Source organism: Candoia aspera, chromosome 1, assembly GCF_035149785.1.
Source record: "Candoia aspera isolate rCanAsp1 chromosome 1, rCanAsp1.hap2, whole genome shotgun sequence".
NCBI lineage: Eukaryota > Metazoa > Chordata > Lepidosauria > Squamata > Boidae > Candoia > Candoia aspera.
In genome coordinates this window covers 157,089,001-157,107,640 of record NC_086153.1, presented here as the reverse complement: position 1 = coordinate 157,107,640, position 18,640 = coordinate 157,089,001, and the positions used below count along the sequence as shown (strand labels likewise).

The window sequence follows — 18,640 nt, the reverse complement described above, 5'->3', positions numbered from 1 at the left end:
AGCAGGTACATTTAGCTCTCAAATAATCTTCTATCTGTAAAATAGATTTAGAGCATAATGGATGGCAAGAAAAGAACCAATCTCTCCAAAAAAGCTGGACTTCAATTATCCCTTGCAGTCTATAAAACTGGGGAGAAGAACCTGGGAGAAGAACCTAGGAGAAGAAAAAGAAGAAGAAACAAGAAGGGCCTATTATGAATATCCGGGCAGAAATCCCAGGTGACCTCTTTTCAACCATTCTCCCTGAGGTGAATATGCACTGAAAGTGAAGAGTTTATTTCATGAGCTAAGCAGTTTAGCTAGATAGATTGTATTGATTTTGTTAAGAATTCTCCGTGTGTAATAGTTGCTTTCCCTTTACATAACTCTTTCCCAATAAACTCTTGTTTATTTCTATAGATTTCTATAGATTTGGCTTCATTGGACTGCATGGTTTCTAGGGTGGCCATTAACCCTAAGAGAGGAGGACATGATGACAGAAAAAAGGACTGTGATGAGGACCGATTTTTTTTCCAACTAATGCACTTCCAGCTAAAGAATCCGTTAACTGTAAAGAGTAATATTAAATGTATACTTAACAAACTTACACATACATTATCTAATACGTATGTACGTATATAAATAAGCATATTTTTAATGACTTCTCAGTTGTGCTAGAAGCAGGTAAAACTGCTTATCTAAAGGGTTTAGGAAAGATAATTTGTCTGTATTTGCTAAGGCTCTGCAGTGGAAAGGCATAATATTGTTGGCATTTCTTTGTTTTTTGCACGGACCAAGCCACTAGGTTACCATGGTAATTGAGTACTTCCTTAAGTATCGGCAGGGTGAAGAGGTCAAACTTAATTGTCCTCAGTCTGGATGTGAAAAGGCATGACAAATAAGGAAATTGCCTGGAGGGCAGCTTGCCTGGACTTGTTAGTTTCTGTTTCCTTTATACACACAGCCTCCTCCCAGTCCTCTCTGAGCATGTGTGAATGCACAGCTTGTAAAATATGTTTTTGTGCTTTCTGTAAATACATTTATTTTTATAGAAATGCCTGGTATGTGTGATTTTTCTGATCTCTCGGGCCAAACACTTTCTAGCACTCTGACAAATATGTCTCTCTTTGCTGAGTATTCCTGGATGGCAGGCTACTATTCACAGAAGAAATGTGAGAAGGAGTCTGGTAACACCTTCATCAGATGCATGGAGTGGTTAAACTAATGTAGGATTAAAATTGGGATGAGATGTGGGAACACTGGGTGGTTATGCAGATATAAGGGAGTGGAGTGCATGAAAGCTTATTCCTTTTAATAAAATTAATTAATTATTCCATTTATATAGCCTCCTATCTCAAATACATGACTCTGGGCAGCTTACAACCATTAAAAGCAATATAAAATACAAAATACAATATTAAAACATATAAAAAGCATAGGAAACCATGTAAAAGAACCATATAACATAATCCACAACCTCAAGACAACCACTATACAAAAAACTGTACCAAAAAAAAAATGTTAGTCTGAAAAGGTGCTACCAGATTCCTCCTGATTTTTGCCTACCATATACTAACATTCCTTTCCTCCTACAATGTCTAGCAGAAATGTTATTTGTTAAGAATCCTATTTTCTAGCTACTTCAGTAAGACGATGTGCTGGTTCAAATGCAATGCTAAACTCTTTCTTTAGCATTATGAAAAAAGGCCAAGACTTCTCTGTATGCCAATCTAAGTTTGAGATTATTTCTTTTTCCTCCATACAAGAGAGAGGAACTCTGAAAATTTTACTTCCATTTATATCAGGAGTTCACAGACCATGGGATCCAAATTTTGGATGGAGCTCATGTAACTCCTCCAAAAATGATAATTATTAAGATGACAGAAGCAGAAATTATTACATACATGGGGAGTGTTGATATTCATCTCTGTAACTTATTTATTTATTTATCAAATTTATATGGCTGCCCATCTCACAGGAAATTTAAATTTAATTAACAATGCATTTAATTTGTAAATGCACTCTTTGGAGTGTGCCCCTGTCTATAGCACTCAGAAGCCAGGTGTGACTCTCAACTTGAAAAATGTTGTGCATCTCTGCTTCAGATCAGCTACAGTTGGTTATGCTGCATGAATCCAAACCAGTGTGTTTCTACTGGAAACTACCCAATTTCAAACCACAGGTTGTGATGGTGATTTGTTTTTATAAGGAAGATGGATCAATCTTCAACACAATTTTAAGGTGAGGATGACACACTAAATTGTTAATTAAATTTATTATTTACTTCCTACAGCAGGGGAAGCTAAGTTCCTTCTCATTTTTGTTAAGCCACCCCTTTCCAGCCAACCTGATGACCTCCCCCAGCCACCGGAATGTACTCAACCATTTTTTTAAAAATCCCTCTGCTAGCAACAACAACAAAAAATCTTGATATGAAGAAGAAAAAAGCATACTGTCATGGCACCTGTATTCCTTCTTTCACAGATATACTAGCAGCATGGCTGGGGAGAAATAAAACAGAAAATCTTTGCTCCACATTAGCCAATGCCTCAATCCTGTGGCTATTTTAAGTTAAAAATAAAATGCTGGTTGACCTGACACTGGACTCTCAAATAATACCGTCTTCAGCCCCAAATCTCTGCCTGAAGCCTGAAATAGTACAGCCTAGGTTTTATGAACTTCACAAGCTTTTCTCTACCTTGGACAAGCTTAAAGGGCTGGAAAGAAAGCTAGAATCTAAGCCTGACTTGCGTAGAGATACAAAAAGGATGGAACCAGCAGGAGAAATGACTATTTCTTTTCTTATTCAGACTTCACTTCCTTGAAAAAAAAAAAAAGGTTCATGTCTCTTGCAAGCCCTATGGGCTTGCTGGAGAAAGACACATCTCTTGTTGTCAAAAGTACTGACAGTGGAAAGAAACAGCAGATATTTCACTGTCTGATCTTTCCCCAAACTTGCTCTAATTCTGACAAGATACCATCTATTCAACTCAATAGGAAGCACATAAATTTCAAAAGGTTTGTGTATGTGGGGGGGAGATGTTTTTGTTTCACTTGAATGGAAGCATCTACTATATGAGAAGACATGCCTACTGAGTATTTTTCCTTCTAAATTCAGTCAGGAGAGATTCAGACTGAAGATGCTTTAAGTCTGAATGGCCAGAGAGGAAGAGTGCTCACCCAGGGAGAACAAGCATGTAGAACTGTCAATATCTGTATGCAATTTCTGTAAGAACCAACTAGGATTATGTTTAAGAAACCATCATGTTTTTAGAAGTTGAATAAGGAGGAAAATACTTCTTTGGTTCCCTTCTGCAAAAAAACAAACCAACCCAATTAGAGAGAAGTTGGTAGAATAGCCTGAAGACCTGTCAGGAAAATATCTGCTTCTAACAACAGGGAGCAATCTTGCCCATACACTTTGTGTAAATCTTATGCCCAGGACCAGAGCCAAGTCAATAAAACATTCTGCAGAAATGTATTCAATAATTTCAATGAAACTAGCTTGTCACACTTGATTAGCTTAGTAGAAATATTCACCTAAACGGGGAAGTCATCAATATTTATCATGACAAATGATGAAGTTTATATGCTAAACCAGCACTACCCAATTCACAAATTCATTTAGCAATCCAGCAATATTTTCATGCGAGCAGATATATTTACATAGCTGGTTCATTTCTTACCTTTTGGAAATGGTCTTGTTTGTTTCCTGATAGACGTGCTGTTTTGGAACATCTTGTGGAGAAATAATCAACTGTGCTCATCTGATCCTCATAATAGTCTCCGTAAACAAATATTATGCCAAACAAAAAACAGAAGTTATATTAAATACCAACAGCATTAAGAACAATCCATTTCCAAGAATAAATTAGCTTGCTTCATTGCTGGAAACAAGAGCAGCCACTGTTTTTTAAATTATCATTTGAGATAATTTGGCCACCACAAAATGCTAAAAAAAAAGGGGGGGGGTCTGTTTTGTTGATTAATGGCCTTTGGAATAGAGGGGATTTTTAAAATATATATGGAATGAGGCTGAGACCCCCAGAGTGAAAGGGTGGAGGCTCCAAACCATCTTTTGCAGAAGCCCTCTGGACCTTATTCTGCCACCTCCTTTCACCTAGTAGCATGATAATTTTTGCCACTGCCTCTCTTCCAGGGGATGCCTTATCTGTCATTCATCTCCTAATCCTGGTATGTGAGAGAGACAGAGCTGTCTCACCTAGTGCTGCCTTTCTGGCAATGAAGTCAAAGTACAGGGCATGAAATAATTTCAGTAATGCCACCTCCATACCATGTACTTTAGAGGAATTGTGATCAGAGGACTCAGCTCTTCTGTTCCCCAGGGAAGGTAAATCAATCTCGTAAGAAATAAACTGCTTTAAAAAATCTAAAGAAAATGCAGTACTTCAGACAGACCTCAGTGTGGCCTGTGGTCTGATCAAAAGGAAGAGCCTTCTGCCCAAGGTATACAGATTCAGAGAAGATTCTAAAGATAGAGGGATAGAAAAGAGATATCTTCATGAACATAGCCTGGGAGATGCAAGAAGGCTGAAATGAAACATCCAGTTATATACTTGTACAGAGAAACAATGAGTGACTTAGCATCCCACAGAAAGCAGAAAACACACACACACACAGTGTGTGTGTGTGTGTGTGTGTAGGCTGTAATAAAAGCATGCTTACATTTTCAAGAAATGGAGAACATGTCAAATATGAGACAGGAATGTATGTAAAGTGTTGGAGCAAAACAAAAGCATATTGTGGTTTCTTTAAAAAAAAATGCCCCCAACCTTCTAGAAAAAAATTGTTGTGCTGTTGTGGTGCAACACCGTGACACTGCTTTTATGAAAACAGTGAGAGCTAGTGGGTGCCACTGCATCCACTGTATACTGAGCAATCCCAGCTGCCACTGAAATTACTACTTCAGTAGCATCCATCCATTAAAATGGTGGTTCAATTCATTCACTATGGGGTGGATTAAAACTTTTTTTTTAAAGGGATCCCCAAGGGATACATAGAATTTCTCATATTTTTATTGCAATTTAATATTTTATGGCAAAACATTTCTTATAGAATATAAATGCAAGGCATGGCTAGATGGCACAGAATATAAATAGGGTTACCAGATCTGAACTGCAAGAACTCTGAAGACCCCTAAATGACAGCAGAGAGTTAGAGTTTTCTGTGCTGCTTTGCAGCCATCTCACAGAAACTTGGAAATGGCCTGAACTCAGTCTGTTCAATAACACAAAGGGAAATGCTTAGATGCAGCAGAGGGAAAGCAACAGAGTCCTCTCACTTTTCTCTTCCTCCATCTCATGACAGCCCCCCCTCCCCAAAAAAATAAGCCCTGCTCCTGAGATTCAAGAGACCTTCTGGTACTAACAGATGTATATTGAAGCACAGAGCTTAATAGGATTTACTGATGGACAGTAGAGTCTCCATTGACTAAAAATGTCTTCTCGTGAAAATGTGCATGGACCAATGCACATCTGTCCTGCTCAAGAAAGGAAACTGGTGCTCACAAGTATAACTCAGTCTCACAGAGAGACAGAACATGGAGTATTTCCTTTATGATTTGCCTTGAGGGCTTTCTGTACCTCTACTGCATGCATTGAAAGAAAATAGACAAGAAGAGATGGCTTAACGGTATACTGTAATGAATGCATGGATGGATGGATGGATGGATGGATGATAGATAGATAGATAGATAGATAGAGATTCCAGTCTAGAATACATCAGCTCCTCTTTCTTTCATCAATTTCAAGTAAACATTTAATTTTTAAATATGCTCAATATTAACTGTAATCTGGTGCATTATGGTGATTTTTTGCTCTTGCCAAGGAAAACAGCATTAGCGCTGCATAGGAAACCATAAGCAAAGAAGACTGATTTATAGATAATAAAAATTGAGGGCATGGTGAGAGTATCAAAGTACATCTGCAAACATAACAATTTTTCAACAGCTGCCCCATTTTCAGCAAGCATGGAACAGAGATTTAGAGATCATAGGCACTGCACTCATTTGTATTAATGCTCCTCGTCGGCACATAGCTCCTTGCTAGCAGGATTGTCCATAAAAAATGGTTCTTTACAATTGGGAAAGCATATCCAAGGCACAACAGCAAGATCAGCAAGCAAACAGCACATGCCATTTTCTCTTCTTTCTTTTGCAAGCAGCCCAGTCTCCCTTGCATAAACAAGTGGGAGGTTGTGGAGCTGCTTTTTTATCCAAACATTAATGTATGTGTGCCAGGGGAGGGAGGGAGAGGCAAATTCAATATGTTTGGAAATCAACATTTTGCTGTCTTTGAAGAACAGCGTGGTTCCAAAAGGACCCTTGAAAAAATTCCTTTCTGCTAAACAAGACTCTTAACCAAACTTTCCAATATTCCATCAAGCACATTCTGTACAAGGAGAAAACATTATTAATCAATCCACACGGTGGGTCTGTTCCAGCAGCAGAGACATCATCAATCCTTCGCTGAATCTAGACTAAGGAAGGATGACATAATGACAAAGCTGTGCCAGTTAAAGCAAAGCCTTCAGCCACGGGGCCAACCTGTTCCTCCATGTACAGGAAGAAATTTCTCAGAGCAGGAGCTTATCCAAGTAGGGTGCAAAGCAGTCCAAATCCTCACATTATTTAGACACACATCCTTTCAGCCTCCTCCTGAGCAAAATGGTATTTCCACTGTTTACCTTCAAACTCAGCAACCTCAGCTGATATTATACAGCATCTTAATAACTATGATTAACCAGACAGCACGTGCATGCTTACCCTTTACAAGTCACCCAGAGTCATTGATGAGTGGTCAGCTTTAGGCATTGAAATTATAATTATAGAGAAAAATAAATCATTTGGAAGGATTGCTTCCGAGCTCCTGTGAGTGAAGCATCTCTGTGCTAATCATAAAATTGGCCCTGTATTTTTTTTTAAATCTAGCTTCTGTGTGAGCCTAAAAAAAAAAAGGCACTGCCCATACAGAAGCCTGAAAAAGTCAGGTTCCCTTACAATAAGCAGAGAGGTGCTATGCTTGCATTAGCTTGGAGCCCTTCTTCTGATTTATTGCCAAAGGATGCCCAGCTGTATTAACTATTTAGCACAATGTTAGACTTGCACATTTTAAGAGGTCTTATTGATTGGCTTGGATCTAAAGGTCTCATGGACAGAGTGAGATTGTTCCTCACTAATTCTCTCTATTCTCACTTCCATTCTTTAGAAAATGCTTCCTTTGTGCCTAGTAGATTCCTTGGCCCATTTGCACACTATTATTATTATCATTATCTGACATGCTTTAATTTAAATAGAAATTGATTAAGATTTAATTCTTAATAGAAAATAAATATGGTGGTCAGGGAAGACAGCCCAGTGCTTTCTCTGGAAGTATGACCATTCTGCACAGATAGATAGAGATACATAGAGATACACACACACAAACAAATCTAAGTGGGATGAAAAGGAGAGTGGAGAGGATAAATTTAAACAGCATGGCAGCTTTTGCTGTTTTATGCATCAGCTCTTCCATGATCAACATTCTGTGACTGAAAATTTAATATGCTCTCAGAAGTAAGTAGGGCCACTAGTCTGAAAGGACTGTCCAGACTTGGATTAGAAGATCATACAGAATAGATCATAGGAGGCTGCATGGAAAAGGGGGAACATTTGGAAATTGTTGCCCAGTTCCAATAGTAGGGAGAATAGCTTTTTGATTCAAGAAAAGCAACTCTTGACTCACCTGTGGTAGCTGACTGCCTGTAAGTTTAACAACCTCTCTCTTTTCTAGGGAGAAAGTTATGGGGGAAAACACCTGACAAACATTGGGAGAGGGCATTATTGAAGGGAAAAAAGAGCAGGCTCAGCTCTGAGCAAAACATAAAGGTTCCCATCAGGGACAGTACAGGCAGTCGTCACTTAACAACCACAACTGAGACTGGCAACTCTGTCACTAAGCAACACAGTTAAGTGAAACATCACGTGACCACGCCGGACTTATGATGTCAGTTCCACAACGGTTAAGCGAATCACCTGCAGTCATTAAGTGTGACATCACATGACCGCGACTTGCAACCTCCTGCCAGCTTCTCCATTGACTTTGCTTGTCAGAAGCTGGCTGCGAAACTCACAGATAGCAATCACATGACCACAGGATGCTGCGACTGTTGTAAATGCACACCAGTTGCGAAGCACCCAAATGGCAATCACATGACTGCTGGGACACTGCAACAGTCTTAAGTTCAAGGACCAGTTATAGTTACTTTTTCAGCACTGCCATAAGTTTGAACAGTCACTAAATAGGGCCGTTGTTAACTGAGGGCTACCTGTAATGAGATAGTTGCACTAAGTTATCTTTGGTTAAGCTTCAAGGTTGTTTCCTTGGTTTCATATTTGTGTTCTATTAAAACCTTATACGGTGAATATTGTGAAAATACTCACTGGGGACTAATCCATTTAAGAATCACACAGGAGTGGACTGTAAGTCAATGTCAGAACTTCACAGCCCACTAGAAAATCCATTATTCCCCTCTTTTCTCTCTCGTTTTGCCAAGTTTGGCTCCATTAGAGGCATAATCTCCAAAATTCATCTATACAGCAATATACTACACTTCCTGTGAAACATCCTTTTGTCAGAATTACACCAAGTCCCTCTCAAACTCACTTCAACAAAATCTGGAAGCATGACTTATGAAATAGGCTTTTAAATGTTTAATTCTACTATTCTGCTGTCTCAACTATATGTTGTTTTCCATTATTTCTTGATTATGTTTGTCCACTTTTAGTGTATCTTATCAATCACTGCTTACAGACATAAAAGATGCTCGATTTTAATCTATAGCATGAATTGCTGGGACTAAAAGAGACAAGTACTGTATCATCTATGATTTCATAGAGATATGGCTATCCCGTCTCAGCCTCAGCAATGTATGGGATTGACCAGATTCAAGCATCATTCTAGGGATATTAGGAGCCATTTCTAGACATAGGACATGGCTATCTACTAAGACAGAAAGGCAGGATAGCAACTCTAGCAACACCCTCCCAACACAATTGGTATCATCTTCAGGGCTTAAAGTCAGTTGCCTAAGTGCACCCACATTCCTTCTAAATTAAAAAGCTGGATGTCAGACTGAACACACCACCATATAGAAGTAAAATGTTAGCAAAAGACATCAGAACATCAGTAGTACTGAATTTGGATAGAAATTACATTGCAGTGAGCAACATGATGTAGTGCAAAAGGTGTTGAATCAGGACTGCAGACCCCCTGGTTGGGTGATTTAGGGCCAATCACTCAGCATAACATACCTCACAGGGTTGCTGTTTCAGAAATAAAATGGAGATCCCCATACAGGCAGGCAATGGGCTAGAAACCAGGAGACCATGAGTTCATGTCCTGCCTTAGGCATGAAAGCCAGTTGGGTGACCTTGGGCCAGTCACTCCATCTCAGCCCAACCCACCTCACAGGGTTGCTGTTGTGGGGAAAATAGGAGGAGGAAGGAGCATTAGGTATGTTCGCCGCCTTGAGTTATTTATAAAAATAATAAAGGCAGGATCGAAAATAAATAAATAAATTGCATGTTTCAGATGAAAACTGGAAGTTTGCAAATTACCTGCAAGTGTTTTTCATACCCCCGTCTCTACATTTATGACTATATTTACCTAACTACACCACCAGATTTGGGATACTATCAAATATGCTATTAGACGATGTAGCATCACTGGTTATATTTATTTACATATTTGGTATTAAGTTATTCATCAATTACAATAGTCTTTAAAGCAAAATCGTTTAGAACAACTTTAGATGAATACATGGCAGGTTCTTTCAGTTCCACAAAAGTATGTCCATCTGTAAATACTAGAACGTGAAGAACAAGTACAATCCCATTGTGCCTTATTAAACCCCTAATGAAAATATTGAGACAGGGGTGGGTGGAAAACTTTTTCTCATCGAAGGCTGCATTTTCTTAGAAGCAATCTTTCCAGAGGAAAGCTTTTGCCCCCCACCCCCCGCAAATAATTACTTGCACAGTTTTTTATTATTAGGGCCAGACTCATCCCTTGTAAACTTCTATTTTAGAACTTGGACTTTTGGAGATACTCATCGTAATTTATGAAATGTAAATAATAGCTTCTCATTTAATTCTGATTAGAACTTTCATAGGCAGCCAATTTCTAGAAAGGTAATTAGCTAAATTTAACAATTTTGATCACATAAAACAGGAATCAAAGATGAAGTCTTAAGAAACAAACAGTTTTATTTCTGATTAAGCAACTTCTAAGGACCTCAAGATCACAGCATCTTAAACCAATCTATATACATCAACAAAATCTAACAGTGGTCAGCAGAAATGTTAGCATTCCCTGAACATGTTTAGAAATGCTAACATACCTAATAAATGAAACCCCAACAGCTTTATACAATATGGATTCCTTAAAGGAATCATTCTTTAATTTATTCCCCCCCTCCAAAAAATCCCCATGGCACATGAAAAAAAAAACATGTAAACAAGTTCTTTGAAAATCTGAGTTCACTGGCATCACTTTTTGGCATAAGTAATTTTCATTGCATGTGATGGGGTAATTTTAAACCCTTGGAGGGCATCCCGAGCAGCTCCAGCCTGTCCTTCGTTTTCAAATTCCACAAATGAAATGTCATGTCTACCAGGAACCAGGCGCACTTCTTTAAAACCAGGGAACCTAGACAAAAATATTTATATAAGTTTATATTTTTTTATCATTGCCAGTCATGGAGCTAGACTTACTCTCTTAAGAAACGATACCTTAAAGTTGAAGTTCGTTATTGAAAACTAGCTGAAAATTACTGATCTGGCCAAGCCAGAAAAGAAAAAGAAAAAGCCAGGAATGTATTTCCAACCAAATGAAAACAGTGCAACTGATATACAGAAAGCTTAAACTTCAGAAACGTTTGTAATAACGCACTTCGTAATTAATATGGTGAGCTACTGTTCAATAAATCCTTATGTAACAGATAGTAAACTGTACTTAACTATGCAAAAATTTTATTCAGCCTTCAGCAAATCTTCAATCTGTCCTACAGAGTACTCTTCAAACATTTCTATATTCTATAATAAATTTATCATTAAATAATCCAAGCCTTCACACGGATGCAAAAAAATGATCTTCAATTACAGTGAAGTGGAATTAGGAACAATTAGAGGGAGGAGGTAATAGGAAAAAATGAATAAAATGGACAAAGTTACTGCGTCTGTGAGGGTATTTCAACTGAAGGTGATTTGATGGAATATCTGAACTGAATTTCTTGGCAAGTCAACTCAATTATTATTTATTATTAAACTTGTATACTGCCTGACTCCCAACTGCTCCTGCATATGCAGATTCCAAACCAATTCGAACAATTGGATTGAGCAGACCACTCAGAACAGTCTAAACTTTTCAACATTTTGAGTCAAAGCACTTTTCAAACAGAATCAAAACTTTGAATCAAAAGGACAAGTCAATTAAAGCACACCTGTAACAGTAATACAGCTACCTCTATTAACATGTTGTTTCACATTAATGCCAGAAATATGGATTCATTCAGTCTGAGCAAAACCTGAGGTGCCTATTCTTAAATCAGGACTCACAATGCAGTGAATTTCCATACTTCAAATAGATATGAATGACAGCTTGAGAGGAAGTAGGGTTGCTTTCCTACACTGGTGCTCTAGGAATGTGGCACTTCATTCCCTGTAACTTCTAGCCATGCTAACTTTCAATATAGAACTGGGGAAGGATGAAGTCAAGATACCTACTAGGTACACACCCTTTCCCTGAATTTAAGCATGCATATGCACTGTTCAACCACACTATAAATACAGCCATACAAAATCACCATAAGATATGCAATCAGTATAGCATTCATAAACCTTTCTGCTTAAACCAGGAAGCCCAACTTGTTGCATTGTTTATACATCCATTCTTGAACAAAAACTCTAGGAAACTACTACTAATAAGAAAAGGTCAGTAAAAACTACATGATCTCAATCCTGAGTTTTCAAAACTTTAGTCTATGTTAAACAGTTAAGAGCCAATCCTAAATAATTTACTAAATCAACTTCAGTGAGCTATATTTTGAAGTAAATACATGCAATATTGCAGCTGACATATAATTGGAAAAGGGGAAGACGTATGCACTTACTGATTAAATAGCATTGATAACATCATTTCATTTGTCTCTTCTGGTAAGTTGTTGAGGAAAAGTATATAGTTTGGTGGGTTATCAGGCACCTGCAGTAACAGAAGTGGTAAACAAAGTGATATAATAAAGGACAGAACTGGGAAGAATATAAGCAGTTCCTGTATTTTATCAGTTTCAAACATAGGTAAGAAGCCTAGAATAAATTGGAAAATGATCCTTTTTGGTGTCATGTTTAACATGCTGAAAAGATATAATACTGTTGTGACATGGTGGGGATGTCCACTTACAAAATATTGCTGTATTGAGATGCAGTCAGGCATGCTAAGGCAAACCAGAGGTATTAAAGTAATTTACTGAAAAGCCTGCATTTGGGAGCCAGTGGACCATTTGGAATTCTGAGAACATACTAACTCTTAATGAATTAGTCACACAAAATGGCTGCTGTGGTGACTGTAGCCAGTTACGAAAAAGATACCTGTCAGAAGGTGAACTAGTAAGATTGCTTTCTCTAACCCTTTACCATCTTTTTTCCTAGGAAATAGGCATTGTTCCAATACCACCCAAGATTGAAATCATGATTTTTATTTTCTATGAATAGCTACAAGGCTACATGAGACCTAGATTCAACCTTGGGAGATAAAAACTATTTTTTAAGTTTGCAGCAGGCTAGCTTCCCATCTGTTACAAAAAAAAATCTAAAAACAATAAATCAGAATATAAAGAATCTGATTTGTGCTGTCCTTATTGGAATAGTAAGGTCTGAAGCATACAACTGATCACATTAAATTGTCATTTACAGATGTAGGTCTATATGAAGAAAACAAATTTCTTCACAAGAAATACATCTATTTGTTTACACAATATGTTATTCTAAAAAGCCAAATACAATGATAAGATGGTTACTTCCACTGAGGTAGTAAGATTTACCTGTTGATTCTGTGAAGCATTTGCTTGGGCATTTGCTGAATTCTGGTTTGCTCCCTATTAAGAAATAAAAATAGTTTTAAAAAACCTTTATGCTTTTTAATCACACAATTATATTAAAATAATAAGCTTTAGACACAGATACATTATTACAGAAATGATAGAATAGCTGGCTCAGCTTTCAAAAAATAAATTTAAGAGGGCCAGGATAGCTGGGAGATAACATAAAATGTTTTGAGGAAAAAAAACACTGAAACGTGATTTAAAGAAATGGGTATGACAAAAATCCTAGAGCCTTAGAACACTAGAGGCCACATCTAAGAAATCTTTTCTACCATAGCAGTTTTCCAAAGCACACAGTAAGTTTAGGGGGACAGGAATTTGACTTAAGGAAGTTAAGTGCTTCCATATGAGTTTTATGCAGTTCCCAGGTTTTTACTGAACTGTAGGGAGACAGGAAAGTAATCTGCTTGTAATCTTTTTGTATTTTCCTACTGCTGCTTCTATCTTTTCTTTTCCATAAAATTAAAATAGAATAAAAAGAATAATTGAACAGTATTTTTCATTGGTAATGTTAGGAACAGGATGTGTTTCAAAGGAGACTAGAAAAGTTACCTTTTGGGGATGCTTTTATAGGTAGTTCTTGAGTTAAGTCCATTCATTCAGTGACCATTCAAAGTTATAATGGTGCTGAAAAATGGACGTATGACCGGTCCTTGAAGTTCTGGCCATCAGAGTGCCCCTGCAGTCACGTGATCAGGCATGTGGCAACCACCCCAACACTGCCACCCCCGAGCTGACCTTCATCATTTTCTTTGCCTGCCTCCTCTCTGCTGGGTTCACTGATGCCGGCTGGCCTCAAGCCCTACATCACAGGGGCTCTGTTGGCCATGCTATGCATGGCACCCCTGCCTCCCCCTCTGATAGCATCACCACGCAGGAAGCCTTTGGCCAAGTAGCCATCAGGAATCACCACCAGGCATTCTGGCCACGCACAAGGGAGGCACCGTGGAACCATCCTTGTCTCGCTGCCTGGCAGGAGAATTGCCCCAGCTGATAGTGTCATGCAGCACAGAAGACTCACAGCCCCAGCCCCTTCCTTTCCTTCCAGCCCATGCTCCCTAGCACCCTCCCGCAGCATCCGTAGCTCTCACCCACTCCCATCCGTAGCTCTCACCCACTGGCTTGCTTTCCTGGGACTCCTGCCTCTTCCTATGTTGTGGTCATGTGATGTCCTCATTTAACGACCCACATGTTCCCAGGGTTACAATGGCTACTAGGACTGCTGGGAGTGCCACTGCTAAGTGATGCAGTCACATGACATCAAGTTTTATGACATCCCTTAGCAATGGAAATTCTGGTCCCAATTGCCATCGTGACCCAAGGACTACCTGTATATGTATCTCTGCACTGAACAGGGGATAAGACTCAATAGCTTAAGTAGCCTCTTCTGAGGTTTATGATTTATCTGGAAGCACTCCAAGGGAAACATATCCTTTTCATTCAAGTCACATAAAACTGGCAAAATTAGGAATATTCAAATGATCATACACAGCTTCACAGCTTAATTGCATTGCCTAAGTCTAATGAAAGAGGTGCTAAAATGTAATTATGAATGTATCTTACCTGATTTGGCTTTTTGTTGGTAGCATTAGCAGTCTGTTCCAAGGACTTGGTCTTCTTTTTCTCTTTTCTCTTCTCTTTATCAGCAAATGTACCACGCATTTTAGAAATTACTTCAGAGTCTGTTTTTGCATACTGAACACGCTGTTTAAATTACAAAATTTCATGAAAATTTAAAGTTTTACTGTAAGTCCAGGAGCAGACCAAGAGAAATCAGTATGAATTTAAGTCCAATTGATATCCTGCTATTTAACTCTCTGAAAAGTTAAAACTACATAATATACTGAGATCTAGATATGAATAGGATCCCTTGTGTCTGGGCTATGTGCATTGTAATCTTTTTGGGCAATTTACTATCAAAAGTTGCAACATTATTCCAACAGTGAATGAGTGAAATGAATCTTTATTACAGCCAAATGCCAGAGATAAAATGTACAACTGAAAACAACTAAAAAAAAAAGTAGAGTAATACAGGCAATTGCAATAGCTGATACAAAAAGTATGTTTACAACAGTGGGAGACCTTGCAGTAATTGGTGCCTGATTTTCATTGCCGATACACAGTATTTTGCTATGGTCTGACTTATAAACCATTTACAGTCTGAAAAAAGGATGATCATATACTGTACATATTGTCAGATCATCCAGGGTACCGAAGTAAGAGGCAGAATGTAGGCATATGATATTCCTATAGCTGGTACAATGAAGTAACACATGTTGGACTGTTTCAACATCTCCACTTTCACATGGGCAAACACACTTCTCAAATGGGATTTTAGAATATTTTTCCTGAGGTAATGCCAAAAGCTAATACTGTGCCTTGCCTAGAAGAAAGCTTTCCTTAATTTGGGGAATGTCAGTAAGGAGAGATAATTGGCTAATTCCCAAAAGCCTTCTTTCACCCAAATTCTATTTCTCTGTGACAAGCTATTTACTTCTACCTGAAATTCATAAGGGGCAATCGTGAGTCATTATTAACAGGGGTTGTCCCCAAAGGGAAGAACGGGACCTTCAGCAAGTATCGCCCAACAATAACAGGGCTAGAGCACAATCTACTGAAACACAGCCCCAGCCAACAGGTACAACTGTAAGCCCAACTCAGTTGTAACAGGCTAAAACAGAAACAGAAGCCACAAATGTTATTACATTACATACCCTCTCAAAACAATTAAAATATTGAAAACAGAAAATAAAATTTTCATATAGAGGATCACAACTCTTGGATAAATGTTCATCTAAAGAAATTTTCTTAATTCTTTGATCTGTTCAGAAGGTGTTTAGGAGTGTTCCCTGCAGATATCTACAGGAATGACCTGTTCAGATTCTTTCATTTTTTTTTTTTACATACAGAGAAACCTTGATTTTGTGGACCCCAGTACAAGGGATATCACATGTAATAAACTAAATTTCCACAGTGATTTACATTATTTGTGTAATGTCATGACATAAATGGCCATATTTATATACATTTATATTGACAGATATTCATGAATGGATACCCCTCCCAACAATAGATCATATATAATGAATATAATGAAAAATCTGAACTTTTTATGATACTGTCCATATGACTGTACTGTTATGTTTCGTGATAAAATTTTAATAACTCACCATTGGTTTACCATAAAATGGGAAACCTTGTAACTGCCTCAGAGCATTGGTGGCTGATCCAAGCTCTTTAAATATAATAAAAGCTTGTCCTCTCATCTTCATTGTTTTTAAAGCCACAATATCCACCACATGACCAAATTGAGAAAATAGTGCATATAAAGATCTTTTGAGTTCTGTTAGGAAAAAAAGGAAGGAAAGTTGTATTATTTGTAGCTATCTACTTAAAAGAACACTCCGAATTTTACAATATAAAAGCAACTTACTATGTGCCTATTACACATTTGTTTCTAAACTACAGGTGGAAAGCACAATGGTTTAAAATAGGGAATAGATTAACTCTACCTCTCAACCTTATTTGTTCATACATTCTGGAAAGATAAGTTTACCAAATACTATTAGTCTGATTAGTCTGTATTTTCTCCAGTCAGCAGAGGCAGCAAGTTTCTGAATACCAACTGCTGTGACTATAGACAAGAAAATGTTCTAGCATTCACCTCTCTCATCAGCATCTAGGTGGGCATTGATTAGGCTTCTGCAGTACATGATAGGTCTTTGTTCTGATACATTTTCAGAGAAAAGGGCCACAACCTGATGAAAATCCAGTTGTGCTCTAAGTTAAAGCACAACTGTAGGGTTGTGACCTAAAGAACATTAACTCCTTCCAAAAGAGCAAATTACAGTCTACTTAAGACCAATTCTCTTTCACGGCTGAGAGAGAAAGGAATGAGAATTGCACATGTCCTGATTCAATTCATTAAAATTAAGACTCATTTGTTGTCATACCTTCTTTTTTAATTTTATCATTCACATTATTGATATAAAGTGTATGGTTTGGTCGAATATCCATCTTCCAATAGGCTGACCTGAAAAATAAGATATAGGACATTCATATATCCCACTCTGTCCAATAAACTAAAAGCACCATACATTAAGGCTACATCCACTAAACCACAATGACCCTTCTAATTCAAAAATCACTGGTTATCAGTTACACACTTTTTGGGAAGGGAGGTGAGACCACCCTAAGGATGTATATGGAAGACACTTGTGGAAATTCAGAGAATAACAAAAGCAATCCTAATGCCTAATTCTTAATCCTTATTGTATCAAGTCCTAAAATTTCACATTCCAAAAAGTGATCAGCAAGAACTCTGTTTGAATAAATGCATTACAGTTATGTTCACCAGCAACAAAATGAAAATTTCTTTGACGGCTTCACTGCAGTTACCAAAGCCACTGAAAGAAGGTAATTTCATTAAGTGACTTTCGGAAAAGCACCTTAGTGAAAGGAGCACCACGTTAAGTGCTACTCAACTGTACAGTATTGAATTACCCGTTTGGGTGGAAAAGCAGCACCCTTGCCTATGCAACGAAGATACGGGTAAATCTATCTTAATGTCTTCCAAGGTTTCCTCTCGGCATTACAGGGGGGCCGGGGCTGACCGCCCCGCTGAGAGCTCCGCTTGGGGAAGGAGGAAGAGCGGGACACGCGGAAGTCCCTCATCCTCGCCCGCGCGCGACTCCCGCTCTACCCGCAGGAGCGGAGAGGGCGACCTCCCCTCACCTTAAGAAGCCCGGGACGACGGAGAAGGATGGCGGAAGTGGCTTTGCTCCCCTAAAAGAGGAATAACGGCCGAACCAAACTATTTCGTGTCCTGTCCACCTCCCCCTCTTCCTTCTGCGCGTGCTACTACCTCCGCCCACCTCCTTCCGTTTCCGATTAAACAGCGACCAAAGTGCTTAGAAAAGATCGCTCGGTCACTCACTTCCGGTATTTCAGGACCGATATCCATAAAGAGATCGATCCGGCTGAGGCTAATCTACGAGTATATTTAACTTCCGGTTAAAAGAAAAAAAGAAAAGCCGAATTTCTGCGTGAACTGAACCCTCTAGACCATATCATCTCTATGATAACCCGCGGTACTTTGGAAAACAAGTTCAAACTTAAGCCGGATGTGGTAATAAGGGAGTGAAAGAACGTAGAGCTATAGAAAATAGAAGAGCTTACACTCTCTTCCCGCGGGAATCAACCTGGTCCCATAATAATGCTTTCCTCACCGCACTCTCAATCGTCGATCCTCGGCCGCTCAACTGCGCATGCTGCATTGGGTGCCGGCTGGCGTTCGAAAGATGTGGGGTGCTTGTGTTGTAAGAAGGATGGATTGTCTTTTCATTAGATAACAGGAACTTAAAGAAATATTCTTAGTATGCAAGGGGCGTATGTTGGTATCCACTCCAACCTCTGTGTAAATTTAAGAGGTATTGTGCCCTCTGAAGGACCAACACATTTATTTTATGACACAGGTGTTCAGGAGTGAGTATGTAATATAAGCCTA

At 38.5% G+C, this 18,640-nt stretch overlaps 1 protein-coding gene across 2 annotated transcripts; it reads right to left on the bottom strand.

The window, feature by feature from the left end:
* Positions 1–10,218: 10,218 nt before the first annotated feature.
* Positions 10,219–17,972, bottom strand: SNRPB2 (small nuclear ribonucleoprotein polypeptide B2). 2 transcript variants are annotated; one of them, XM_063316407.1, is made up of 7 exons: positions 17,869–17,972; positions 17,088–17,167; positions 16,305–16,477; positions 14,698–14,838; positions 13,075–13,128; positions 12,148–12,236; positions 10,219–10,685 (listed from the first exon to the last, which is right to left on the bottom strand). In XM_063316407.1, the coding sequence occupies exons 2-7, from the start codon at positions 17,149–17,151 to the stop codon at positions 10,526–10,528; spliced, it is 681 nt and encodes a 226-aa protein (XP_063172477.1). In that variant the 5' UTR covers positions 17,152–17,167; positions 17,869–17,972; the 3' UTR covers positions 10,219–10,525. The 2 variants fall into 2 exon arrangements, with proteins under 2 accessions (XP_063172477.1, XP_063172485.1); XM_063316415.1 differs by lacking the exon at positions 17,869–17,972 and adding an exon at positions 17,638–17,722.
* Positions 17,973–18,640: the final 668 nt, after the last annotated feature.

Bases quoted from the DNA above. Each gene is read 5' to 3' on its own strand.
- SNRPB2 (XM_063316407.1), bottom strand. From the start codon at position 17,151: ATGGATATTCGACCAAACCATACACTTTATATCAATAATGTGAATGAT. The intron at 14,839-16,304 runs GTGAGTTATTAA...TAATTTAAACAG, and splicing joins CATTTTATGGTAAACCAATG to CGTGTTCAGTATGCAAAAAC. The intron at 10,686-12,147 runs GTAAGTGCATAC...ATTTTTGTCTAG, and splicing joins TTATCAATGCTATTTAATCA to GTTCCCTGGTTTTAAAGAAG.